The sequence below is a fragment of the Heloderma suspectum genome, chromosome 14, assembly GCF_057233095.1.
Source record: "Heloderma suspectum isolate Gila_16-S chromosome 14, 16-S_ref, whole genome shotgun sequence".
Lineage (NCBI taxonomy): Eukaryota > Metazoa > Chordata > Lepidosauria > Squamata > Helodermatidae > Heloderma > Heloderma suspectum.
The window spans coordinates 5,215,808-5,243,513 of NC_139471.1; the positions used below are offsets into that span (position 1 = coordinate 5,215,808).

Sequence of the window (27,706 nt, forward strand, 5' to 3'; positions counted from 1 at the left end):
CTTCCGTGATCTTTGCTTTGAATGAAATCAGTGAAACAGTATCACGGGCTAGTAATTTAATCCGTTTCCAGTTGCCTTTTAAGTATTCTTTGGGCACAATCCTGTGCATGTTTAGAGTGAAAAAGTCGAACAACTCCCAGCATGGCTGGCTGGGGCATGCTGGGTGTTGTAGGGCTCTGTTCTTGCTGAACATGCACAGGACTGCACCCTCATTTGATTATTTATTACATTTCTATCCCACCTTTTTTCCTCCTTAAGGAACCCAAGGCGGCATCCTCTTCCTCCATTTTATCCTCACAACAACAACCCTGCGAGGTGGGCTGAGCTGAGAGTCTATGACTGGCCCAAAGTCACCCAGTGAGCTTCCATGGCCGAGTGGGGACTAGGCCGGATCTCCCAACTCCCAATCCAACACTCTCGCCACTGCACCACACTAGTCTGTTGGGATTAGACAAGGATCGTGTTTTCTGCCTATAATTATGTTCCAGAGATGCTGGTGCCTTTATTCAATGGATAAGGGGAGGCATCCAATGTTAGTCCTTCATTGAGTAGACCCACTGCAACGAATGGGTCTTAACTTAGTCCTGACTAACCTAAGTCTCGTTCATTTCAGTGGGTCTCCTGTTGTTGTTGTTGTTGTTGTTGTTCAGTCGTTCAGTCGTGTCCGACTCTTCATGACCCCATGGACCATAGCACGCCAGGCCTTCCTGTCCTGCGCTCTCTCCCGGAGCGTGCTCAAGTTCATATTCATTGCATCCGTGATGCTATCTAGCCATCTCATCCTCTGCCGTCCCCTTCTCCTTTTGCCTTCAGTCTTTCCCAGCATCAGGGTCTTTTCCAGGGAGTTTTCTCTTCGCATTAGGTGGCCAAAATATTGGAGCTTCAGCTTCATTATCTGTCCTTCCAATGAGCACTCAGGGTTGATTTCCTTTAGGATGGACTGATTTGACCTCCTTGCAGTCCAGGGGACTCGTAAGAGTCTTCTCCAGCACCACAGTTCGAAAGCATCGATTCTTCGGCGCTCAGCCTTCCTTATAGTCCAGCTCTCACAGCCATACATTACTACTGGGAAAACCATAGCTTTGATTAGACGGACCTTTGTCGGCAAGGTGATGTCTCTGCTTCTTACTATGCTGTCTAGGTTGGCCATAGCTTTCCTCCCAAGGAGCAAGCATCTTTTAATTTCATGGCTACAGTCACCGTCTGCGGTGATCTTGGAGCCCAAGAAAGTAAAATCTGTCACTGCTTCCATTTCTTCCCCTTCTATATGCCAGGAAGTGATGGGGCCAGATGCCATGATCTTCGTTTTTTTAATGTTGAGTTTCAAACCAGCTTTTGCACTCTCCTCTTTCACCCTCAACAAGAGGCTCTTGAGATCCTCTTCACTTTCTGCCATTAGGGTGGTATCGTCTGCATATCGGAGGTTGTTGATAATTCTCCCAGCAATCTTAATTCCGACCTCTGATTCATCCAACCCTGCATTTCTCATGATGTACTCTGCATATAAGTTAAATAAGCAGGGTGACAATATGCAGCCTTGTCGTACTCCTTTCCCAATTTTGAACCAATCGGTTGTTCCATGTCTGGTTCTTACTGTTGCTTCTTGACCCTCGTACAGGTTTCTCAGGAGACAGGTAAGGTGGTCTGGTACTCCCATCACTTTAAGAATTTGCCACAGTTTGTTGTGATCCACACAATCAAAGGCTTTAGCGTAGTCAATGAAGCAGAAATAGACGTTTTTCTGGAATTCTCTTGCTTTCTCCATGATGCAGCGAATGTTGGCGATTTGATCTCTAGTTCCTCTGCCTCTTCTAAACCCAGCTTGTACTTCCGGTAGTTCTCGGTTCACATACTGCTGAAGCCTAGCTTGTAGGATTTTGAGCATCACCTTGCTGGCATGTGAAATGAGCGCAATGGTGTGGTAGTTTGAACACTCTTTGGCGTTGCCCTTCTTTGGAATTGGAATGTAAACTGACCTTTTCCAGTCTTGTGGCCACTGTTGAGTGTTCCAGATTTGTTGGCATATTGAATGCAGCACTTTAACAGCATCATCTTTTAGGATTTTAAATATCTCGGCTGGAATACTGTCATCTCCGCTAGCTTTGTTGTTACTAATGCTTCCTAAGGCCCACTTGACTTCACTCTCTAGGATGTCCGGCTCAAGTTCAGTGACCGCACTATCATGGCTATCAGGGACATTCAGATCTTTCCTGTAGAGTTCTTCTGTGTATTCTTGCCACCTCTTCTTAATCTCATCTGCTTCTGTCAGGTCCCTGCCTTCTTTGTCCTTTATCATGCCCATCTTTGCACAAAACGTTCCCTTGAGATCTCCAATTTTCTTGAAGAGATCTCTAGTCTTTCTCAGGGTTCATCATTCTTCCAGTTCTCTGCCATTCAAACATCATTGGGTGACCGCAAGCTTTATTATGATGAGAAATTCTCTCGCTCACTCTATCCATCTTCTCCAGAACATGTAGAATTTCGGATGCAAGAGTGAAGCCTGACTCAAAAGTTTAATTCAGGGAGGGAAAGGCAAAACGAGCGCACCTCAGCTATCGGGCATCTGGAAGAACAGGGCATGCCCTGGAGCCTGGCCCACCCATCTCAAATTTCTGGAGGCCTGGGTGCTTCTCCTTTCAACCATGGGCAGGCGCACTGCCCTGCTCTGAGACAGCCAGGCTGAGATCGAATGGAGCGGCACTGTTTTCAGGGCCACTGCAAGAGGCGTGTCCCCCGGGCCTTTAAGAAATGTCGCTCGCAGCGCCCGTCCGTTGCTGTCCAACAGAGAAACAGGGGAAGTGCCACTGAATGAGGTCGCCTGCTGAGCGATGCGACGTCACCTGCTGCCCAGAGGGAGGCGCTGACATTTCCCCGCTCAGGAACGCAGCCTGGTTCCCGGTGTTACTGAGAAAACGCCAGCAGCCCGGCTGATTTCGAGATGGAGCCTCAAGCCGCCCAGCGCTTAGCAACTAATGGACTCCAGGAAGGGAACGGACGTCACTTGCCATTTGGGTCTGTTTACCAGGCTGCACGACATGCCCGGGAATGGAAGATGACAATACTCTTACACAGACACACACACACACAGTTCGGAAATCCAAGACTTCGCTAAAAGATTGAGACCCTTTTTCCCTCTCCCAAGGGGATTGAAAACTTGATTGCAGCAGGCCTCCCTCAACACAGGAGAGAGAGAGAGAGACGTTCAGTGTATGATGTTGACTTCTGTCCTTCGCTTTGGAGGAAAGCAGATCAAAAAGTTAGAACAGCATGAAGGGAGGAGGAGAAGGAGAAGAGAGAGGGGGGAGGAAAGAGTGGAGATGGATCTTTCACACCAACTTTTCAGCACGCTCCCTCTCCTTGATGGCCCAAGACCAGCAGTTTGTTCTGCCCAAGTCAAGCTGTCTGATTAGAAATTCACTGCTGAAAGATGTAGCGATGGCCTCTGGCTTACAAGGCTTTAAAGCGGATTAGCCAAATCTACAGAGGAAAATGTCTGTCAGTTACTAGCTATGAAGTTTCAGTCCTAGGGTCTGCCTGGCTCCCTGCCCCTCCTGATTTTTTATTTGAAAGATTGTTTTTACCAAAAAAGGAAAATTAACTAGGAGGCTGCCATGCTGCAAAGCCAAATGCTGCCCCCCAGAGCTATCTTTATTTTGGTGCAAAAGAGATGGGTTTGTGTTTCGGAGCTCAGACCCCACCTCAAACTTAGGTTCTTGGACAAGTGACTTTTCTTTTAGCCTCACCGCTTGGCCATCTGGGAAATAGATGTTTTTTGATGGGCCATGTCAGCCATTTTAAGAATGGGCAAGCGTCATCCCTATGGCAGCCATTTTGGGAGAGCGCCCACGAGGCCCTCAAGATTTCAAGTGTGCCAACCAATCCACAATGTTTGGGGACCCTGTAATGAGCCTTAATGGGACATCTACGTTCTGAGGCAGTAAGCCACTAAATATTGGTTGCTAGGGGTAAACAAAGAGAGCTCTTTATCTCCGTGCCCTGCTTGCAGGCTTCGTAGAGGCATCTGGTTCACCACATGCTAAGATAGCTTTAGAAGTGGACAAATTCATGGGGGAGGAGAGGTGGAGGAGGTCTGCCAATGGCTACTAGTTATGATGATTATCTGAAGCCTCCATACCAGTTGGTGGGGAGCAAAGGGGAGGAGATGGCTGTTGCCTCTATGTCTTGCTTGCCAGCTTCCTGAAGAAGTCTGGCTGGCCACCATGTGAAACAGGATGCTGGGCTTGGTGGGCCTATGTTCTGATTCAGTAGGGCTGCTGCTAGGAATATAGGAAGTCAACACATACAGAGTCCGCCCCTTGGTCCATCTAGCCCCGTATGGTCGACACTGACTGGCAGCAAAGGCTCCCCAGTGTTTCAGGCAGGAGTTTTTCCAGCCCTACCTGGAAATGCCGCCAGGGATCGAACCTGGGTCCTTCTGCATGCAAAGCAGGGGCTCTGCCACTGAGCCACAGCCTGACCCCATTCTTTAGTCTTGCCTGCAATACCCAATTTGACCTTGTCCAGAGAGTTGTCACAGAGAGGGCTAGGTCATACTCTGCACCCAAATTGCCCACCCACTTTCACACATCCCTTCGCAGCCTGATGTTTATTTTTAAATTGTATTTATTTGCTTACTATGTTTCTCTACCGCCCAATAGCCAAAGCTCTCCGGGTGGTTCACAAAAAGTTGAACTCCCCCAAATCCAACATGATAAATGGGTCTCTAGCCTTTTATTTTAAATGAATAATTAAAAGGTGCTGATCTTGACCTACAAAGCTTTACATGGCTCAGGACCGCTATACTGGATGGAGCGCCTCTCTCAGTATGAACCTAACCGTACGCTACGAACAGTATCTGACCCCCTCCTCCAGGTGACTCCTCTGAGGGAGGTTCAGAGGGTGGAAACAAGGGAGCGGGTCTTTTTAGTGGTGGCCCCTAAACTCCTGTTTGCACAACACAGTAACCCACACTCAGTGGTTGTGTGTGGGTTGCTGTTGAACTGTGGGCTGTTTGTTGAGCCATGGGCTAGTACATGGTCTGAGCCCAGGACATCTTCTGCAGTGTCAAGATTCCCTCAGCCCCCAGGTCACTTCAATGCTCAAACATACACAGACAAGAGGCTTCAGTCTGCAGCTTTTAATCCATTACTTCACAGGGTCATTGAGATACAAATTCTCAGAGAAACTGTCTACAAGGAATGCCTTCAGGGGATCCAAATGGAATTTAGGGAGGCGGTCTCGCTAGCCTAATTTAAGGTGGGGAGGTCTCTCTCTTTTGTGAGGCCTCTAAGAGCAGCTTCTCAAGCAAGGCCAATTGGGCAGACCGTCTAAGTTCCACCCCTACCTTCTCTCTCTTTGCTCTGCGCCTGCGCCTGGCATCTATTCGGTCAACCTGCTCGCTGCCTCTGACAGGGGGTGAGGGTGAGGAGGGACCCTCAAGCTCAGCCATCTGTACGTTTGTAACCTGAGAAGCAGGCCTACTCATATCTGGACTAGCCTGGGAAAACAACTCTGCTATGCTACTCCCTGCGCTCAGAAATACCCCTGACATTCAGAGTGGCTTGTTAAGCATGCAGTGTGGCTTATTTCTCTCAACAAGCCACTTTGAGAACCCACGGTTTGTTGTTGGGTTGTTCAGGGCAGTTAACAAGCCACACTGCACGGTTAACAAGGCACCCTGTGGAAAATGTCCTGAGTTCAGACAACATGCTAACCCACTGTTCAACAAATAGCCCACGGTTCAACAACAACCCACACTCAACCAGGGAATGTGGGTTAGCATGTTGAGTGAACCCAGTCAATTGTCTTCCCAGTGAGGTCCACCTGGCACCAACGTTGTCATCTTTCTGGTGCCAAGTGAAGACTTTCCTCTAATCCCAGTCATTTGGCTGCATAGGATGGAGCATTTTAGGTTTTTTCTATCAGGTCCTGGTAGTTTTATTTTCAATTGTTTTCAATTTGTTTTTAAACTCTTTTAAATCTTTGAATGTGAAAGGTTTGATGTTATGTTTTATCCGCTGTGAACTGTGCAGACAGCTTTGGCAACTGGGCGGTATAGAATCGTAACGAATGGATGGATGGAAGTCGAGAGCCGTGTTTTATGAATTTATCCCTTTTCCCCCTTTCAGTCTGAGATGTTTGCAACTACAAGAGACAGGCAGGGGATGTATCAGCTTTAAAAAATAAAGCGCGAGTGTTATCTGCTGCACCCCTGTGGAACACATCCACATCTCTAATGGAGCTGGTGCGCCAACATGGGGGGGAGGAAGGAGCAGCCAAGAGGGTTGCAACGCTAAAGGTTGCGTAGAGTACAGCACGTCTCTTTGGAAAACTCTTGTGCAGTTGGCTCTGTTGACAGACGGCCAGGGCTGCAAACCCCAAGGCGGCCAAGACTCCTCACATTAAACCTGGCAGGAGAGAGAGTGTGTGCACTCTGTGGGAGGAGCAGCTTCTAAAGTAGCTGAAATCGAGCCCATCTTCCGTGCCAGAGGTGGGAGGAGTTCTAGACGAGGACCGGCATCCAGAAGAGATCCCGTCTCCCCTGCCTCGTTGGACGGGAGCAGTGGCAACTTGGTGGAGTGTGGGGGGGTGTAAGATGGGAGGGACACCCCCCCCATTGGTGGAAAAGGTGCAAAGATGAGCTCAAATTCTGAAGGCCAACCAACAAACCAAAACGCCACCCCAGCAAGGCTGGTGCTCCTTTTAAACAAGACAACAGGATGAAGCACAAGGCCAGTGGATCAGAACCTACCAGAAATATGAAAACAAACCAAGGAAGACAGCAAACTTAGAAGGTTTGAATTGGGGGCAGGGGGGTCGAACCTCCTTCAGCCTGAGGGGCAAATTCAATTTTGGAGAAGCTCCAGGGTTGGGTGGGGCTGAAGGGAAAATGGGGCAAGGCCCAAAAGACCAAAACGCACCAGCACGTTTTGGCTTAAAGCTCCTTCTGCCAGTAACTAAGCCTTAGGAGGGGCATTTTAACCTTTTAGAATTGGGGGGGGGGGAGAAAAAGGTGCAAATGCCAGGAAAATCACAAAACGAACAGCGGTTGGGGGGAAAGGGACAGAGCCACGTGCCTCCTCCAAGGGATGTTCAGAGGGTGGCAACAAGGGAGAGGGCCTTCTGTGGTAGCCCCCGATGGTGGAATCCCCTCCCCACTGAGGTCTTCCTGGCACCGACGTTGTCATCCTTTCAGCACCAGGTTAAGGCTTTCCTCTACTCCCAGGCATTTGACAGCATACAATAAGGTTTTTAACCAGTCCCAAGATGTTGATTGTTGAGTGGCTGAATTGTTTTGCATGTAAATGGTTTTTATATTCTGTTTTATAGGGCATGTTTAAAGTTTTAACCTTTTGTAAACCATCCAGAAAGCTTTAGCTATTGGGTGGTATAGAAATATCACGTTATCACATTGCATTTTAGGGTTTCAATTTCTGTGACGTGCCCAGAGAGATTGGGCTATTGGGTAGTATAGAAATGTAGTAAATAACGTAAAAATAAGCAAGTATTTCTGCCCAGCTGGGCCTTCTTGGTGCTGATCTGGTTGTGGCCTTTTGGGGTCAACGAACATCCTACCTCCCTATGACCTCAGATTTTCCTCCCCATTGTCTGAGGCCTTGGGTCAAGGCCAAGAGTTATGACAAGGCTGACGCACTCAGAAACGCTATCTGCTCATAAAGTTGCAGCGCGAGCAGCCACAGTTCAGTGGCTGAGCCCCCGCTTTGCATGCAGAAGGTTCGATCCCCGGCAGCATCTCCAGGTAGACTTGCATATAATCCTGCACGAAACCCTGGAGAGCTACTACCAATCCGTGTCGACAATAATGGGCCAGATGGACCCAGGGCCTGAATCAGGAGAAGGTGGCTTCCGACGTTCCTAGCTTGACCATTACAGAACCTTTCTGCCCCCAGGATCCAAACAGTTACTGCAGCGGTGGCGGAAGAGTAGAAGTGCCCATTTCGTTTGCAGCTTTGAGCCATTTCAATGTCAGGCCCACATCGCGCCTTCTCAATCTTGCTTCTGAAAGTCTTATCCCATAGGAGCCTGTCTGGGCTGTAAGATCCTCAGGGGAGGCCCTTCTCTTGGTCCCGCCGCCACTGGAGGCATGTTTGGTGGGGACGCCAGACAGGGCCTTCTTGGTGGCCGCTCCAAGGCTCTGGAACTCCCTGCCGAGGGAGGCTCAGGTGGGCCCCTCTCTGTTGTCCTTCCATCGGCAAGCAAAGACGTTTTTATTCAGGCAGGCCCTTTGGCATGGAAGCTGATCTGCTGCTGAAGTGGGATGATAATGGCTTGGGTGCCGCTTCTTTCTTTCACTGTTGCACAATTGTGTGTTTTTGTGTCTATTTATCTAATATTTACCGAATATTAGATAAATATTAGATAAACACACAAGTGTGTGTTTTTAATCTATTTAGCTAATATTTATGGAAATGGTTTTTAACTATTTAAAATGTTAACATTTTGTACATTAAAAAATTTTTAGGCCATGTTTTATTCAAATGTATTATGTAATCTTGTATAATGTTTGTATAATTTGTGCATGTGTGCGAATTCTTGTGAACCGCCCACAGATCCTCGGCTATTGAGCAGTACAGAAATGAAATAAATATTTTATTTTATTTATATTGCATTTATATCTGTATTCGCCCCGGCCTGTAACCAAGTCACCTGTAGTTTTAGAGGGTCCTAGAGATCCATAATGCTTTGCTTAAGTTCATTATTGGTGCAATTTCCTTGCTAGCGGGCCTCTGAGCATGTGAGTAGAGTCAAAGGTCGACAGCGTGGCCTCAGCACGTTCCATGCTAATGAAGGCTAGAATCTTATCAGGGCCTGGGATGTGCCTGAGAAGTGAAGCTTGTTGCCTTAAAGCTGCAGGTGTCTGTGCTGGGAAAGTTCTGATTGTTTTCCTTCTGATCAAGTACTGCTAGCCTATGCTGGGAAAGTTGCGGATGAATGTTAATTAACGCTTGCTGCTGTCATGTTGCCTCACTGCTGACATGTATGGTATAAAACCCATTTTACCCCATGGCTCTGGGTTCAGAGAAGCTGTCTGATCCATTTGGTATGCCTGTGTGCTGTAAGTACTCAGTAAAGGCTCCTTGTAAGCAAACCTGGGTCTGGCTTATCATTATCTTGGCACCTCCAAACCTAAGCAGCCCACGGCCAGGGCATACAATATCCCGCCTTTTTTCCTCTTGCAAAGAACCCAAGGAGGCTTACATGAACCTCCTCCTCCTCCTCTCCATTTTATCCTCATAACAGCAATCCTGTGAGGGAGGTTGGGCTGAGAGTCTGTGACGGGCCTAAAGTCATCCAGTGAGCTTCCAGGGCCGAGCGGGGACTAGAACCCGTATCTCCCAGCTCCCAGTCCAACACTCTCACCATTATACCACACTGGTATTATAATATATAATATATAATATATAATATTTGTTTTTATGTTATGTTTAAATTCAGATTCTGTTTTTAATCTGGATTTTACCTGCCTTGGGTGCCATTTTTTGGGCAGGAAGGCGGGCTATAAATAAAAGACACAAATAAATAAAATACCCCCCTTCAGTTTCAAAAGCAGTTCGCCATACAGAGAGGGGCTGGAGAGTGACTGCTGTTTGAGAAACACAAGCTCTGCCGGGCATAGGTTCTTTGGACCCTGGCCAATAAGTCTGAATCACCACTGGTCTTGGCCTCCCACCTGGCTAATATTTATGAGCGGAATTAACCAGAATGTTTGGAGCAGGCAGGCTATAATATCCCCATCTCTTGGAGCGTAAAATGGAATTCAATGCCTCGCGAGCTGGCTCGAGGCAGCACTTGCTAATTTAATTTAATCTCTGCGGCAATATATCACGGTCTCCTGGGCCGAACGCAGCTCTGGAAGTGCCTTTGAAACACTTTTTTTGTTTGGCTGCAGAAGTTACTTAAGAGGAGATCATAAGGGCTAAAATAATTATTTTACACACATGAAAACCCACAAAACTCTGCAGCAAGGAAACGCTGAATTCCACAACCCATTTCAACTTGACCAATTAATGACAAAATGTGCTTGGTTGGCATAACTGATGCTGCTTCCATCAGCAGAAGAAAGGGTTGTTGTTTTTTGATCCTTCATTAAAAAGAACAGCATATACTTATGCAAACTGTTCCTCTCTTGTTGGAAGAGATTTTCTCACTAGAATGTCACTCTGTAGAATTGTTATTTATCACGGAGTTAAGATAGAGCTTGGATTATTGGAATTGATGAGTTTTGAACGTGTCAATTCTGAAAGCCAAACAATATCTATCGTGTTTGTAGAAGCCTGCAATGTATCTGAGAACGCTGTCGATAAGAGGCATGTTTTTAAAATCACAGAAGTAACAAAATGTTTTTACAAAAGGGAAAAAAGATGGAGCCACAGTTCCTTCTTGCTACCGAAAGAAATTCATTTTTGGAATGTGGAAGAGTAGGTATATTACCTGCTTTCACAAGGGCTAAGCCCGAGTTTCTCTATGTCACTTTTCTGGGCATGCCTCCCGAGTGAAAGAAGACAAGCCCAGAACAGAAAATCATGCAGAGATACAACGAACAGCCTCCTCTGAGGGCAAGTCACTCTGCTGCCCTGCCTTTGCCCTGGAATGAGTGAATGTTCCAGTCATGCCTGATGCAGAATTACCCAGCCACGCCCAGCCAAGGCTGATCAGAAGGTCAAGGCCAGAACAGTGACTCATGCAGAGTGTAGTAAGCAGCCTCCTCTAAGAGGAGATAATTCCACTGCATCAGAAGTGGCAGAACGACCAAATTGCACCCAATGAAGGATCAGCCACCCCCAGACAAAGCTGACTGGAAAGCTAAGAGCAGCGAATCACACAGGGAATAGTCTCTCTGAAGTTAGGTACTCCGTGTTCACCAGAGCCTTGAAGAACTTATTTCTCATGACACACAGTTTGGGAAGCAGGGAGCAAAGGATGCCAAGGCACTAATGCCCTCCCCTTCAGGACCCCTGGGAAAGGCCACTTAACCCCTTCCCGGGCGCCTGAGATTCTTCTCCAGGCTCCGTTTGCATGTTTCCGAGCTGATCATCAAGCCTCAAATGCTAGAAAGCTGCTGCTTTTCCACCCTTACATTAAGGGGAAAAAGTAAAGAGGTGGGGGTCTTGGGAGACACCAAGGGATCCAAAGCCCCTCTTTGCTTGCCTCCAGGCCCCCAGCCACATCCACATCTCAGAAAACGGGCTTGGCCAAAGGTCCCCCTGTCCCAATGTCCTTGTGCTCCAGCTCAGGCCTGCCCCGCTGAACCCGCGAGCTGCAGGGAGTGCCGCCTGCTTACCACGCCGATCAGATCGCCGCGGCCGTACTCCCCCGCCAGCTGCTTTTTGCCATCATCCATCCTGATGACGGACCGCAGGCGCCCGTTTAGCACAATGTAGGTGCAGTCCGAGGTGTCTCCCTGCCTGTGAAGGAAAGACCCAACGCACCCTGGTTAAAAGGAGGAAGGGGGCTCCTCCCCATGCCATGAACGCACGGAAGGAATCACACAGCTGCCCTACTGGGGCTGCTTTCTGGAGGATTCGGGTTAACCTAGGTCAGCTTTCCTCAGCCCGTCACCCGTTGCTCGCCTGAGCCCTCAGTGGATTGGGCAGATCAGCCTCGGGGCGCTGACCTCCAAGGACTATACCACTTTAGATGCACGTGTGCGTGTGTGTGTGCGCGTGAGGGAGCTTTTCCATTTTATTTTGTAAGCATGGGAATATTCAAACTCCCTGTTCATAGAAAACCTGAATGTCAAGGAGAAGACCAAGCTAGAACCAATCCCGTCCCCCTGCAAACCCCTTTCCACCCACAAGATTTTCATTTATATTTGATTGCGATTTGTGCATCTAAAAAAAAATACGCAAGACTGGAAAAGTCAAGTCACAACCACCAACAAAATCAAACAGCGAATGCATGTCTCCATATCCACTGCGTGCTTGACCAAGAGGTTTTTAATGTGGGTGAGCACTGAAGGCACACGGTCTCTGGCTCACAGGTCAAAGCAGCACTGCCTAAGGCAGGAGTGGACAGAAGGTGGATCTCCAGATGTTTTCGATGTCAACTCCCAGAAGCCCCTGCCAGCCTGGCCAATGGTCAGGAAAGCTGGGAGCTGAAGTCCAAAACTTCTGGAGATCAACTTCCTGCTCACCCCTGGCTTAAGGTGTGGAGGAGGGTAACACACAGCCTGCATGCAGCCCCTGGGGTGTTTTTATGCCCCCTAGTGTGTCCCTGTCCCATCCCTGCTATGAAAGTCAGTTCCCAACCTTACCAGGAAGAGCTCTGTATTCAAGGACCAGAAAGATTAGTCTAGCAGGGGAGCAGTCCAGCAGAGAGCACAGTGAGAAAGGTGTTGCTTCAGCAAGAAGTAGATGCCAACTGAGCAGCTTTATAGGGAGTGCTGATGACCTACCCTTCCTGGCTTGTTAGGAGGGCCCTGATCCAGAGCATGCTTCTTCCTCACAAGTAGGGCTCATAGGTAGCTGACATCCTGCCAGACGAGCACTGCGTCTCTGGCCCTGAACTTTGGTCTGGACCTGCTGCCGCCTTTGTTCATGGGGTCCTGGGGGTGAATCCTGACTCTCACAACCACTAGGACCAGTGACAGGATCCTCCTCGTCTTCAGAGGTCTCCATGGCTTCCAGGGCTGCTCTGGCAGGAAGGGGGCGTGGCATGACAGACCTGCGCCTTGTTTCCCAGGAGAATCACTGAGGATTTGGTGGCGCAATCACCTCTGGCAGCAGAGGGGTGCGGCCCATGGTCAGTTTCGGGGAGCCAATAGAGCCCCCAACCAGCAGAGGCTGGTGGCTTCGATGTCAAGTACAACTGTGAATCTGCTCTGGGTTCCAGCCAGAACTCTAAAGGAGCAATCCAAGGTGCTGAACCTATTTTGGGGATGTGGTTCAGCACCTTGGATAGCTCCTTTAGAGTTCTGACTGAAGCCCATAGCAGATTCATGGCCATCAGAGAAACCAGCCTCCACTGCCCCTAACCCTCCACCTCCTGGCCTAAGGAATTCTTTATCACACCATTTCTCTCCATGTAGAGCTTGGCCTTTAGAAACCCCGTCTTCCCTTACAGATAAAGGACCCTCTCCCAGGACAGCCAAGTCTAACAAGCAGGAGTGGCAGCTAACGACAGGTGCTCAAGCAGTCCATTCTGTGCGCACCCTTACCTGTAAACCGCTCGCCCTGCCTCCACCTCCATCCAGTCCAGAGCAAAGTCGATTTGCCTCACAAAGGATGACATGCGCTTCACCACTGTGTGAGCCACTCCCAGAACGACCGACGGCTGCTCCCGCATGATTCTAGAAGGCAAGGCCTAGCCGTCAGGGAAGAGTGTCAAGGCTAGGGGTGCAGGACTTCAGGCCCTCCAGGGGGCAAACTCCAGCCCCCCAGGGCTCTCCAGATGGCCACACCCCCTTCCCCAGACCCCACCCCCTTTCCCCCAAAGACCGATCATTTGGAGGTGTCCTGGCTTTGTGCAGTTTTTCCCCCATTCCAAGAGGATGAAATTAGCGATGTCGGATAAATCCGTTTGGGGGGTGGAGTTTGATGAGTTTTCCTAGGCTCGGCCCTCTGGACTTTGTTTCAGTTCCTGCTGCTGCACCCACCTCAATCTACAACAAATCAGGCTAGTTCATGGATTTTCCAGGTATTTTGCGCATTTTTACAGTTCTTCACTTTGCGCAAATTACGGCTGAATTGCGCTAATTATGGCCACATTCGTGTAATTTGCACAAAATTGGCTGCAATTTGCACAAATTGCTCAGAAATTTGCACAAATTGCAGAACCTTAAAAATGCGCAAATAAGTTCCCAGAGTTCAAGGAACAGCTCAGCTCGTAGACACAAAGTACACACTGCGGAACTCCGCCGAGCCAAAAAAGAACTGGATTTCCCAGCGATAGACATCCCTAACTGAAATGCCTTTAAACTCCTGTAAGCTTTAGGAAGGGGGTCGGGGTTATGAGGGTGCAGCAACGGCACAATCTGTATTGGGTGGCAGACAGCCTAATGGCTTTGTCTAAAGCCTTTTTGCTAGGGCTTTTGGGAAGTTGTTTTTTCCATCCAACACACACATTTCTGTACGGTCCAACAGCAAAAGCTCTCTGAGCGGTTCACAAAAATTTAAGACCCTAAAATACAACATGGTAAGACAATCGAAAACCTTTAACGTACAAAAAAGGCAGTTTAAACCAGCTAAAAACAATTAAAAATGCAATATCAGGACCCAATAAAGCAACTAATGTTAACAAGCCCCATCATATGCCGTCAAATGCCTGGGAGCAGAGAAGCAGGTCCCCCCACTCCCCAGCATATCCACCTCCCGCGAAGCCAGCCAAGAGCAAATGCGGTGGCTGCTTGTTCAAGTGCCCTGAAGCCAAGCACGTCTCAAAGTCATTGTCATCATCCATATAGTTGCAGACTGTATTTTCCATAATTCATTGTGCTCAAAGCGTTTCACAAACCCCACCGTCCTCTTTCAATACAATAGCCATAATTTATAAAAGGGTATCAACCCTTTTCAGAGGGGTTAGGGCTCATTTTTTCTTTCTTTCCACATTTTTACTCCGCTCTTCTACCTTGAAGGGGCCCTTGAGGCAATTTAAGCAATAACAGAATACTAAAATACAAGATCAACTTAAAAAAGGGGGGGGGGTGTACACAAATACAGCCGAACCAGATGCAGGCCAACACATTACCTTTCAAGCACTTGAGATCTCATTCTTTAAGCATGCTTGTTCTCATGCTCGTTGTATTCCAAACTATTTAAATTCACAGGGAAAGCAAAAGTGTTTGTGGCTTGCAACCGCTCTAAAACACCTCTTTGGACTCACAGGAGTCAAAAGCCGTCTAGCAACCTGCCCCAACTGGGCTCTCACTGGATTTCTGGGTACCAGCTATTGAAATGGAAGACTGAATCATACATCCAGTCCTCAGTTTATAAGGGGAAAGGTACGGGGGGGGGGGGCTGTAATAAGATTCCCCCCCTTCAAAAAGCAGTGACAAAGGGGGTTATCGCAAAGTAGGGGTCCCGTTGCTCCCCCTTCCCCATAATCCGAGCACCGCACACATTTCATGAATTCCAACATGGAAGGTGATTCTGTGTAGGAATTAAATGTTTTTACACATACCAACAGGTCACGAGCCTGCCCGAGTTCACGCAGCGTGTGCACTGGCCGCAATTCCTGAACAGGAAGGACAGCCACGCTTTTATATATGTGCAAAATGTTCCTTCCTAGCCTTCCTGTGTAGAAACTGTGTGACGTGCAGAGGGGCTCATGCTGTTACCAAACCCACCCCATTCCCAGTTTATTTTTACATATGGTTAAAGGGACATGTCTAAAGCCTATACGCTCTGAACATTGCTCTATGGATTGCCCTAAAGAAGGACCTATATGTGGTCCAACATGCATTGGAACTACTGCTTTTTGTTGGCTAGGAGACCTGTTCTGTTTACACCATTGCTTTTTGGCATGGTTGGGCAGCTGCCGAGGGCCCACGCCCCAGCAGGGGTCCCCTGACCACAGCCCCCTGGAGAGGCTCCTGCTCTTCCCCATTGCAACCTGCTCGTCCACCTGCCTCTCGCTCTGGCCCAGACAACGGCGGTGGTGAGGAGGAGGAGCAGGAGACGCCACGACCTCCTTGCCCACTAGCTCTCCGCCTGTCAAGCAAGCAAGCGGGAGCCATGAGGAGGAGGAGGAGGAGGAGCAGCTGGTGACAGTGGTGGTGCAGAGGCAGACTCAGGGAGGGGGGGAGGGAGGGGGTCTTGCCCCAGGGCCCTCCAAAGCCTGGAGCCGGCACAGCCCAAAGGCTCTGCCTCCAGGGAAGGCACAATCTGACCCTCTTCCTCCGACCCCTTAGCAGCGAGCCACTTTGCAACTGGTCACACACCGCAAGGCTTCACATTGCCTTCCCTCGTGTTCCTGCCCTCCCACCCCCTAGTGATGGCTTAATTAGATGCTGAATTCAAAAGCCCCCTCCCTGCCCTGAGCTAAATCACAGGCACCCGGCACTTAGCCCGTCACAGCTGCGGGTGTCTGGGAAACTGTGTAATTAGCTGGCATCTGCCCCATACTTAAATCCCACAGCAGAGGCATGCCAGTCGCAGCGTGCCTGTCAGGAGGTGGGCTATGCCATGGCAGCGCTGCCAAGCGGCTGCCTTTGTTGGCCCTACAGCTGGGCAAGAGACAATTGCTGGCCTAGCACAACTGGTTCCCTCCCCACCCACCCCTGCTCAGCAGTGAACCGCTGCGGCATCAACTCAACAGGGGGAAGACAGGATGGGGTAAAGCTTCTCAGGAAAGAGAAGAGGCCTCATTCAAGCACTTGGGGTGAATGGAAAGGCATCATAAGCTTTAGCAAGACAAAAGGGAAGCCTAGCATACCTCTGACCAGCTAGACAACAGGGAAGCCTAGCATACCTCTGACCGGCTAGACAACATTGCCATGGAGCATTCTGAAGTCATTCCATTCATATATGAAAACAGGCTTAAGAGTTTAAAATTTAGCACCCTGAGAATTGCTCTTTTCTTTTTTAAATCAAGGTTCTAGTCCTTAAAGTCGAGAAGACAGGTTTCAAAGCACAAGGACATTACTTGGTGAGCTCTCAGAAGTGCTCTGTGTGTGCACACATGAGCGCGCATGATTCCCAGTAGTCCATATTAATAACAGAACTAATATATTAGAGCATTCATTAAGCTTTAACACTTCAATTGCTGCTCCTAACTTGACTGAAATTAAGATTCCTAGTCCCCTTCTAGCACGTCCCAACTTTTCTGCCTTTATTGCTGGCACTACATATGAAATATACCCTTGTAAATAAAATTTATTTGGGTCAAGGAACCAGCTTTTCGGTAGGCATACAATTAGGCAGGTTTGCAGGTATTTGATGAATGTATTTTAAATCTCTGCACTGCTGCTAGGTTTTATGCTGATTGTACTTTTATACTGTAATGTTAATGCTTTTATATTTTATACAGTTTTTATGCTGTACTTGTGGTTTTAACTTTTGTGGAGCACCCAGAGAGCTTTGGCTATTGGGCGGTATACAAAAGTAATAAACAAATAAATTCACTATGCATGATTGTATTTAACCAACCCACAATATTCCAGGAAAGTAGTCAGGATAACAGCGTCCTGCACTAATGCCCTGTCCTGCCACATGGCTAGCAGAATGAGAAAATAAGCAGGTGCAAATATTATTCATTTGCATTACAGCCCCAGGGAAGGCAGACGAGGAATGGTGCAAGAAGGGTGGACCTCCGTTTCCAGCATCAGAGGCCTCTGCTTGCTTACAGAGACTAGAGCGCCTTGGGCTCCTGCTATCTTGGAGAGCTCCTCCATCATCCTGTGTCCCAACACCACCTCTTTAGGGCCACTTCTGTATGGCGAGGACGCACAGAGAGCGCTCAACAACTTCTTTCCACATCTGGAATTATTTTCTTCCACAGGTGTGTTCTTGTTTTTAAAAAAAACCTGCACAGACACAGCGGGAAGGGACCGCCTCCTCCCCCTTATTTTGTGGTTGGGATGAAGAAAGAAGGTTCCTTTTAATGGCTTGTTTTTGTGTTTTCACATTCTGCAAACTGACGAAAAGTCTCTAAATGTTGTCTGCCTGAGCTTTTGGGAACATAATAGGCTGAAAGTCCCAGATCAAATAAACCTTGAATGGAAGAAATTGTTGTGAACCGCCCAGCGAGTTTTGGCTATTGGGCGGTATAGAAAGAAAGAAAGAAAGAAAGAAAGAAAGAAAGAAAGAAAGAAAGAAAGAATTGCAGGGGAGCAGGGAGGAAGAGTATGAACAAAATCCCTATGTCACTGTTATTCCAGCAGAACAGTGGTGCAGGATGTCAGGCCCAAGGGCCAAAGCTAGCCCTCCTGGGGTTCCCCAGATGGCCTTACCCCCTTTCTTCCAACCATCTGATGGCTTCCTATGTGCTGGTATCTTGACCTTGCCCCTTTTGTCTTTGGCCTACCCCATTTTGCCCTCATCCCTGCCCACCACTAGAATGCGGCCCCCAAGAGTTTTTCCAAAATGGAACCTGGCCCTTGGGTTGAAAGAGGTTCCCCACCACTGCAGTAGAAGCAAGGGGCCCAGACACACACACACACACACACATGGAGGAGGAGGAGGAGGAGGAGGAAGGGGGCTCACTCGTAGAAGTGCGACTTGGCAATGGCCAGGAAGGTGCAGTCGCGATTGGCCTTGATGGTGAAGATAAGAGGCTCCCCCGTGAGGGCAGCGAGCTGCCCCACCATCTCCCCAGGGTGGGTGATGAACAGGCAGGTCTCGTCCTCTGAGTCGATCTTCCGCTGATAAACATGCAGCATCCCCGAGATCACAAACCGGATGTTGACATCCTGCAAGAGCGGAGGCAGAACCCCGTCTTTTGCATCTGTGCTACACAGCTCTCCATTTCAGGGCTGTTGAACCTCCGGGGCATAGGCCAAATCCAGCCCTCCTGGGTACCCCAAATCACCATGTCCCCTTCCCCTGGCCCCACCCCATTTCCCCTGACCACCATTCGTTTAGTGGTTTCCTGGCTTTGCCATGGTTTTTTCCTCCATTCTAAAAGGCTGAAATGCCTCTCCTAAGGCTTAGTTATTGGCAGTAAGAAGCTTAAACTAAAATATGCCCCTATTTTTGGAATGTTGGCTCCGCCAACCAGAGGAATGTGGCCCCCAAGAGCACCTCTAAAATTTAATTCAGCTCTCAGGCTGAGAGCAGTTCAACATCCCTGACACTGGAGATCTTTTGCCAGCCAGAATGGGAAACACCGGGCTAAATGGACCAATGGTTTAACAAAATAGAATGCAGCTCCATATGTCTGCATGGGAGCAACTCGAGCACGCCCAAGGTAGGAAGGGGCTAAGCTCCCTACAGCCCCTCTCCCCTTTGCCCCACACAGAAGGTAACACGCTCACCTGGTCACCTTGCCTGGACACCACCGTCCCAGCAGTAACCTGATGCAGCGTCACTTTCCCATTCAAAAGACAGGGGTCCTAAAGTGGGCAATGAAACACAGATGCACACCCCTCAAGCGAAGTGTCACAGGACTACGCTACGTGTTGACAGAGTTTGTCAGGAAACAACGTACGGGCTGGTAAGTCCCCAGTTCCCACCTTGGCTGCTTCCTGTGTGACATGTAGATCTGGGTTAAAATAATCCATCTGTATTCATCCCATTTCTATATTTTTAAAAAGTGGCATGGGGATGCAGCCAGAGGGAAGGGGGAAAGGCCTTTGGGGGAACCTGAGGGCCGGATTGGGACCCTAGGCTGGCCAGATTTGGCCTGCTAGCCTGATGGTCAACACCCCTCATCTACCTGCAGGGGCTTCAGAGTTACGGAGCACAGAAAAGGCATCCTGTATACGCCTAGCAAACTCGTTCTTCAAGTCCCAGTCCTTACGTAGCCAAAATGGCACAAGCCACATGTAAGAGGGACGTATTAGCAGGCTTTGGGAAACCCATTTGCAAATGTGCAAAAAAAGTTAGGGAAAAAAAACCTAAGGGAGAGGGAACCCTCCCACCCCACACAACCCCACAAGCACAACGAACACCGCACTCACTCAGTAGGCACAGGATGCAGACTGAGCGACTGACGGGGCAAGGGGTGGAAAACCAGACCGGAGGTGGAAGGGAATGGAGTCTGTGGAAGGAGGGCATTCCACACTGCAAGATTCCATTGCAGGTCCTTCTCGTGGCCCACAGAAGTTGGCAGATCTCTCTCTCTTACAGCAGCCTTCCCAGCCTGGCGCCCACCAGATGTGCTGGAGTACAACCCCCCAACATCCTGGGGATGTTGGGGGTTGTAGTCCAACACATCTGAAGGGCGCCCAGTTGGGGAAGGATGTCTTACGCCTCGAGGTCATCTCCCAACACACACACAGACACTTTGACGGAATTTGCAATACCACTAGTGGCAGGCCCAGCTGAGGCCGGGTTTTTTTTTTTAAAACAAAAGCTTCAGGACAACATTCAGCCTGCCTTTTGTTAAGGTACAAAAAAGGGCTCCAAACTGAGGGCCCTTTCGTGGGCGTGGGGCTGGCAGTTTCTTGATCCCAGGCTCGGCTTTCAGCTGCAAGTCCAGCCCAGCCATCCCGCTCACTCACATCCAGCTTCATCAAGGTCAAAAGGTCCTTCTTGGCAGCCTTGAAGATGGCGTCCACCTGCTTGCTGGCACTGTGCTCCTGCACGGAAAGGTTGTCCTGCATGTAGTGGTAGACGGCCAAGGGTGTCTCTGTCACCGTCACTGTCTTCTTCAAGATGGACTTTGAAGAGGGAGGAAGGGCCAAGGATTATTTTCCATCAGGCAATAGGAGTCCAACCTGACAAACACACATTTCTCTGCTCTGCCTTCTCACCTGCCCAGAGCCGAGTGGGATTTTAACAGACACAACTAGGAACTAGGAATGCTTGGTCTCCTGCATGCTCAGAATTTGGCTGGCAAGAAAGTCCAGCTACAAGACGCTTGGCATGGGGAGTGGCAGGCCAGATCCATCCTTCCACCACCTGTTTGCAAAGCGGCAGATCTACAGCAGGGGTGGGCAAACTGTGCCCTCCAAACGTTTGTGTCAACAACTCCCAGGAGCCCTAGCCAGCATAGCCAATGCCGAGGGCTGATGGGAGTTGTAGGCCAAAAGATCTGGGAGGGCCACCAGTTGCCCATCCCTGCTCTACAGCATACAACTCTCTCAAGCTACCAGCTGGCACCACTGGCCTCTGCCGACCCAGAGCGGACTCTGAAGTGGGCTCTAATTTCACACTGCCCACACCCTCTGGGCCACCTGACTCATCCACAGCCCCATCACTCATGAAGAAAAGAAAACGTGAGCTGTGGGCCAGCACAGGAGTCCATAAAGCATCCTTCTAGGGGCCAGATTCAGCCCCTGGGCTGCCAGTTGCCAAAACCTCCCTAGCTCCGTGGAACAGAGACTGTGGTTAGAATGCTGGAAGAGAAGACTTGCCTATTCAAAAGCCTGGTACAGCCACAGAGAATAGCCTGCCACACATTCCCAGTAAAAGAGCCTAAGAAAATTGGTTGGATACGGAACCAGACCTCTCTGGATCACTTCTGCCAGGACTGGGCCATTGGAATAAACCACTACTCAGGACCAAAGAGTAAGTCAGAACCAGGAAGCAGGTCCAAGAAGCCCAACAATAGGACCAAAGAGTAACCAAGGATACGGGGACACACCAGGCCGCAGGCAGTCCCGGTTTCCTGTTCCTGCTCAGCAGGAACAGGAAGCCCTTTCATACTCCTTCCTGTCCAGGAGGTTTCAGTGGCCAGCCTGGGTGGGCAGAGTCAGAGCAGGGCCTGAGGGGACTTCACTAAGAAGCTGCCGCCTGCAATTCAGTGGCTCACCACATGGGCCACAGACCCGAGCAGCTTCTGACAACCTCAGAGAGCGGGCAGCCTCGTGCGGTATGTGCCGGCCTTTTAAGTATTCAAAAAGCTCCTCACCAGAACAGAAAGAAAAGCTGCTCCAGCAGGATGTGCCACACAGATGAGAAGAGAATGGAGACCACCGAATTAAACCCTTCATCCAGTGGTCTATGCCCCCAGGAAGACAACCGATGCCTATTTTTCGCAACACATCACTAGAAGGCCGTGCAGAGCCTTGCTCCGAACAGCCGGTGCCGACGTTCAGGATAGCCCAACGGGCATTTTATCATTATTGTTTTTCTAATGCGGTTCCCCATGCCAGATGCTCAGGATGGGGCAAATCAATACAGAGGAGTCGTCGTCAGCCCAGCACAGAAGAAATTCTACCGCTCAGCAAGAAACGGCAGGAGGCGATGGAGGCGGTAGAGGCCTGTTTGAACACAACCTTCGAGGGAGGAGGAGGAGGAAGGGGGAAGTAGCTCTCCCCATGGATGGGCCACAGGCGCAAGGCCGTCAAGGGCCGAGGTTTTCCTGCATAGCCGCTCAGGACTTGTTCAGACATCACAGCCAAAGCAAGGTTGGCCACGGTATGAACAGAAGGGACCCTTCGTCTGACCCAGCAGGGCTCTTCTTAAGTTCTTATGTTCAGGGTTAGCCATTGGGCCCACGGCTCAGGCCTGCATGCTCCCTCCCTAGCCACTGGCAAATTACAGTGTGCTGTGGTATGTCTTAAGGCGAGCCAGCTGTGGTTAGCGCTAGCCCATTTGCCTCTACGCCAGAGCTCGCTTCAAGCCCTGGCTTCCGATTCCGGTCTGCAGCAACTCTTGGTGGCCAGATTTAAACACCCCGGTTCACTATCGTGAAACAGGAGGCGAGGAAAACAGGAAGGGAGGGCACAAGTCAAAAGGACGCCCCCTCGTGCAGGGTGAGGGGATTGTTGGAGGGGAGTGGATGACACTTCAGCTAGCCTTCCTCGGGCTGAATGGCACCGGTGGGTGGGGGCCGTGACCCTCCCGCCTTCTCCCACTGGAGAGGACGCAGGGCGGGCAAAACCAACCCAGCCCCTTCACTCCTCCTGAGGAGCAAAGGGGACCGAGCCAGATCAGCTTGCTCTACCTGGGCCAAAACGAAACCTCCCTAGCAGAGAAACTGGGTGGAGATCGTTCCTCTACCCGGTGCCTCAGCCAGGGAAGCACTTAGAATGCTGCTCATCGCCCACGTTGGGAGGGGAAGCCGCACACAAGGGAATGCCCGCTGTTATCCCCAATCTGTGATCAGATATAACAGTGGGGATTCCTTTCCCAGGCCCCCAGTAGCACCGAGGGGGCGGGGCCCATGAAGAGAGCTACGCCTCTGCTTACCAGATAGGGAACCTCCGCACTAATGGCCCAGTCTTGATTTGGCCAAGATGTCTAACCCCAGCTTTGAAAGCCTGAGCCATGAATCCCCAATCCAAATCTCACCAGAGTTCATTAGTGGCTTCAGGCAAGCCTCTCTCACGGCTTCACTCCCCGCCTCTGAATTACTGCAATAATAAGTGGGCCTACCTTAGGGGTTCTTGCCAGGATTACTGAGACGATGTATATCGAACGCTATGAGTGCTCCAAAAAGCACTATGTCCAAGGCCTGAACTACACATGATGCTGGTCACACTTTTTAAAGCAAGTGCGCTTAAGTGGCCTGATTTTATTTTGGAGGAAAGGCAACTGCAGCTCCTCAGTCCAGAATGTGTTCCCAAGTCAGATCAGGCACCCACACTGGTTCTCTGCTGAAAATCCCCCCCCCAGCTATTTGCCCCGGAGATGCTGTTTGGATCTCTAAAGCCTCCAGGTTACGCATGTTTCTTTAAACACATGGCTAACATTTCACGCAGATTGGCCCTCAATGGGAAGTGTTCCTAAGTGCAGCAGCAGCCAGAAATTCAGCCTGGTTCGCTTCCTGGGGAGGGATCCAGCCTAGCAGTCCTCTCACTCCAGATCCCCCCAGCCCAGAATGGCCCGAACTGCTGGGGGAACCTGCTCCATCCAAGGCAGATTTTCAGCCCCCATCTCTCCAAGCCAAAATCCTGCTTTGGCCGCCTGTCTTTCTGCCTTCCCTGTTGACAGCTTCGCTTGGCACCCCCTCTCTTAGGTTTCAGACGAGTTGCTAAGGCTTCTTTATCTTGCTGTGATTTTTGTGTAGGGTGTATTTAATGGATGCTGCTGTTTTATGTGCTGCATTTTTATCCCGCTTTTCAGACAATTATCATCTCCCAAAGCGGCTCATGTCAAGAAAAAGAAAAAAAGAGAGAGAGGGAGAAGAGAGAGGCCCTGCAGACTGTCTTCCAAACTGAAACGACAGGACACGCAAGGCAAGGGGAGTGGAGGGGAAAGGAGGCAGAGGGTGATCAGTTCTGCCAGGCCAGAACAACGTGGTGAGCTCTAAGTGGGCTTTTAAATGCACTTTGGGCCAGGCTGATCTTCCCCTGTGGGTGTTCTTGCTTGAATAGCAATGGGTTGCTCTTGTTCTTTTGTCCGATGGATGGGGCCAGAACATTCCTTCCCATTACTTTGGCAGTCCCAGGGCAATGGATCTTATTCCTCGGAAGTAGGGGATGCAGCCTCCCAGAGGCCTTCCGTCCCCTGGCTGATGGTAGAAGCCCGAGCAAAATTAAGGGTTAAGTTCTATCTCCATTTTTTATGCTGAATTGTTTGAACCTGCTCTTGGTTTTTATTTTCAAAACCAAATTTAGTAGTTTGGACTATATTTGACTGTACTTCATGTATTCCATTAGCCTTTTTGTTAGCTGTTTTGAGTTGGTTTTTATAAAGAGGAGGAGGGTTTATATATTTCCAAGGAAATAAATAAAATAAAGGGGCCAAAGGGAGAACAAGAGACTGCTGTGTGGACACAACCCAGGTTCTCAGCCAGACACAACTGCTTGCTCAGGAATACAGTTCAGATCTGGCCGCTGCCACTTAACCAGAGCGGGGAGGAGAAGGCAGGTCTTGGGAAGCCTACCTTGCAGGCGGCTGTGCCGGAAAGCAACTCAGAGGAGGAAGAGGCAGAGGCACCTCTGGCTCTCTCGTAGGCCATGTCCAAGTCTGGTTTAGCCCCAGCTGAGGATCCTGCAAAACAGGAGACAGCGCAAGGCTACGTTCAGGCACCACCCTCCTGGACTTCTTCAGCATCTTCAGCCACGTTTTTCTGACAAAGGCTGCATTCCCTTGTGGGTAATCTGTCGGGGGCTGCATGTCGGCAGTGAGCAGGGCCAAAGCCAGCAGTGGGCAGGACACCCCTTTTCTCTCTTTCTCTCCCTCCCTGCCATCCCCTTTTCTTTATATTTCTCTCTCCCCCTCCCTGGTACCCTTTTCGCTCTCACTCCTCCGCCCCTACCACTCTTCACTCTCCCTCTTTCCCTCCCTGCCACCCCCTTTTCTCTCTCTTTCCCTCTTCCTTCCCATGGAGCAGACTGCTAGGGAAAGGAGAGATTGTTCTTGCCAGGGGTCTAAACTGATCACACGCAGAGGGCTTTTGAAATTTAGGCCAAGGGCAACATGAAATTAGTGCTACAGGTTTCCTGTCCCTGCCCTAAATTCAAGGACAAAGTGCTTAGGAAGCCATCTTGAGGGCATTTAAGTGCCACGTGGAGTTTCTTCTCCATACCCACTGTTCTCCCCGACAGCTCCTGCTCACCAGCAGTATCAGCATATCCAGAGGACGATGTCAGAGAAAAGCTCCTCTTGAGAGGATTCTCAGATCCAGGAGATTTCCCTGCATCTGTGCGGAAGAACAGAAACACAAATGAGTGGTCCGCGGATGAAAGGGTTTCAGGGACGCCTGCTCCAAACACAGGATATGGGTTGGGCAAATCTTCTCTTACAGTATTTTTGGGAAGAGATTGCCGGAAGCCCCGATCTGCACATACTCTTTCAACTAGGACCTCAAGCCAGTTGTTGAGCTGGGGGTTGCCAGTCCCTATGGTGAGCAAACTAACCCAACTTTGAGGGAAACGCTGACCGGGCCCAGGCCGTGGGCAGAAACCAGATTTATTGCATTACTATCCTGCCTGCCTTCCACTGCCCGCAAGGCAGCATAACATAGGGCAGCCTTCCCCAAAGATGTGTTGGACTACCACTCCCAGAATCTCCCAACCAGCTTAGGACAGCAGGCTGGGGGATTCTGGGAGTTGTAGTCCAACCCATCTGGAGGGCACCAGTTTTGAGGAAGGCTGACATGGGATTCCCAGGCAGCCCCCTTCTCTCCGTCTAGACGCTGACCAGCTTAGCTTCAGTAAGGCTGTGGCATTCTGTGCCTTCAAGGCCATGTCCAGAGGCCAGATAGCCACAAACGCCACAAAGCTATGCAGACACAGGCAGCATCCCCAAGAATATGTGGGGTGGTGGTTAGAGCACAGGTCCCCAACCTCTCTGGGTCAGTGGGCACATTTGGAATTTTGAGCAAGTGTCGTGGGTGCTCTCACAACGTGGCTGCCGTGGGGGTGGGGCCTGCCCATCCATAAAATGGCTGCAGTGGTGAGCATGGCCAGTCACAGAACACGCATGTCCCAGAAGGCAAAGCGGTGGGACTAAAAGAAAAATGGCTGGCTCAAGAACCAAAGTCCAAGGCAGAGGGGGTGCCTGAGCTCCGAAACACAAAGCCGCTCTTTGGAACCCAAATAACGGTGGTGCTGGAGGGCGGCACTGTGCTTACAAGCATGCCAGACTCCCAACTTATTTATTTTTTAATTTTAAAAAAGTCTTAAGAAATCAAACAAAAATCAGAAGGGGCAGGGAGCCTGGCGGGCACCAAGAGGTGCCTGCGGGCAGCATGCTGGAGACACCGGGGTTAGAGCACTCGTCCGGACCTGGGGAGACCTGGGTTCAAAGTCCTCCACTCAACCCTGAAGCTCACTGGGTGACCTCAGGCCAGTCACTCTTGCATCGCCCTGAGCCTAACCTCCATTCACAGGGTTGTTGTGAGAAGAGAAAGGAGGTGAAGGGCCGCGCACATTGCTTTGTGCTCCTTGGAGAAGAGGCGGGAGAAGAGCACAAAAGAGCTGTGCTGGATCAGACCCAAAGGTCCACCGAGTCCGGCACTCAGAACCCAGAATCAGATGCCTCAAGGGAGCCCGCCAAGCAGGACGGGAGCGCAACCGCTCCTTCCCACTTGCATTCTCCAGCAAACTTGCGTTCTCCGGCCTGCCGCCTCTGACACTGGCAGCAGGATACTGCCACCATAACTAGTAGGCCTAAACCAGTAAAAGACGCACCTGGTCACCAAGGCAATCCTGCCAAACTGTTCTATCCCCCACACAGGCAACTCCACCCAGAACAAAGAGCGGCCTCCCACTGAATCCGTTTCCGGGTTGTAGAGGTGGGCTTGATGTACAGAGGGGAGAGGGGGGTTGAACCTCAGGCCCGCGGGCCAAGCCCAGCCCTCCAGAGTTTGCCTAATTCCACACCCCCTTCTCCTGACCCTGCCTCCTTTCCCTCAACTGCTGACCGTTTGGGGATTTCTCAGCTTTTCTGCAGTCCCCCCCCCCCCCGATTCTAGGTTGAAATGCCTCTCCTAAGGCTGAGTTACTGGCAGTAAGGGCTCTAAGCTAAAACAGGCTGGTTCTTTTTTATCTTTTGGCACCGCCCATGACTGGGACATGGCCCCCAAGAGCTTCCTTGAAACAGACACCTCTGATGTACAGAGTGCATTTATGCAAGCAGCAAGGGACCTTTTGCGACCCCGTACTGCTCAGACGGTCCTCAAGAGAGATGCCTACAAAGGCGGCCCTTACCGATCTCCGCCCCAGCCCCCTGCTTCTCCAGCTTCTCCGCCCGCTCCTCCTCCGACATCTGGGACATCTGCCTCCTCACCGCTTTGCCAGCACTGACACCAGAGGTTACGCTCGCAATCGACACCAGCGGGATGGCCTGGTTCTCCTGGCGAGGGGGGTGGGGGGGAGATGCAGGACGTCAGCAGGCGAAGGGCACTCCAGATCAGGGCGCACCCATAGCCGGACACTTACAGGCCCCCAAAATGACACTACTCGGAACTGTCCTGGAAACCCCACAGCGGCACCCTTGCCTTTAGAGTGTGCATCGCTCAGAGGAATAGGCACCCCCAATCACCCACTTGGCTAGCCTTGGTGCCCTCTCGGATGTGTTCAACTACAACACCCAGCATCCCCCAACCAGCCCTGAACTCCGCAGGGAAAAGGTAGGGTATGAGAACGCCAGAGCGGTGCTGAATCAGACCAAGGGCCGACCTAGTCCAGCATTCAGTTTCCACTTGGATGGTGCCAGCCGAGTTCTAGTCTTACGAGAGAAAAACTCCTCCC

The 27,706-nt window shown here is 50.3% G+C and overlaps 1 protein-coding gene across 6 annotated transcripts in view; it reads right to left on the reverse strand.

Annotated features, from left to right (window-relative positions):
- PNPLA7 (patatin like domain 7, lysophospholipase) overlaps positions 1 to 27,706 on the reverse strand; it is a 116,389-nt gene that overhangs the window by 67,486 nt on the left and 21,197 nt on the right. For all 6 annotated transcript variants that reach the window (XM_084821025.1, XM_084821023.1, XM_084821027.1 and 3 more), the window contains 8 exons: positions 27,164 to 27,308; positions 25,069 to 25,152; positions 24,394 to 24,500; positions 20,120 to 20,278; positions 18,932 to 19,009; positions 18,162 to 18,367; positions 13,178 to 13,309; positions 11,303 to 11,426 (listed from right to left, as the gene is read on the reverse strand). In XM_084821025.1, the coding sequence (XP_084677151.1) occupies positions 11,303 to 11,426; positions 13,178 to 13,309; positions 18,162 to 18,367; positions 18,932 to 19,009; positions 20,120 to 20,278; positions 24,394 to 24,500; positions 25,069 to 25,152; positions 27,164 to 27,308 (1,035 nt within the window). The remainder of the gene's footprint in view (positions 1 to 11,302; positions 11,427 to 13,177; positions 13,310 to 18,161; positions 18,368 to 18,931; positions 19,010 to 20,119; positions 20,279 to 24,393; positions 24,501 to 25,068; positions 25,153 to 27,163; positions 27,309 to 27,706) is intronic.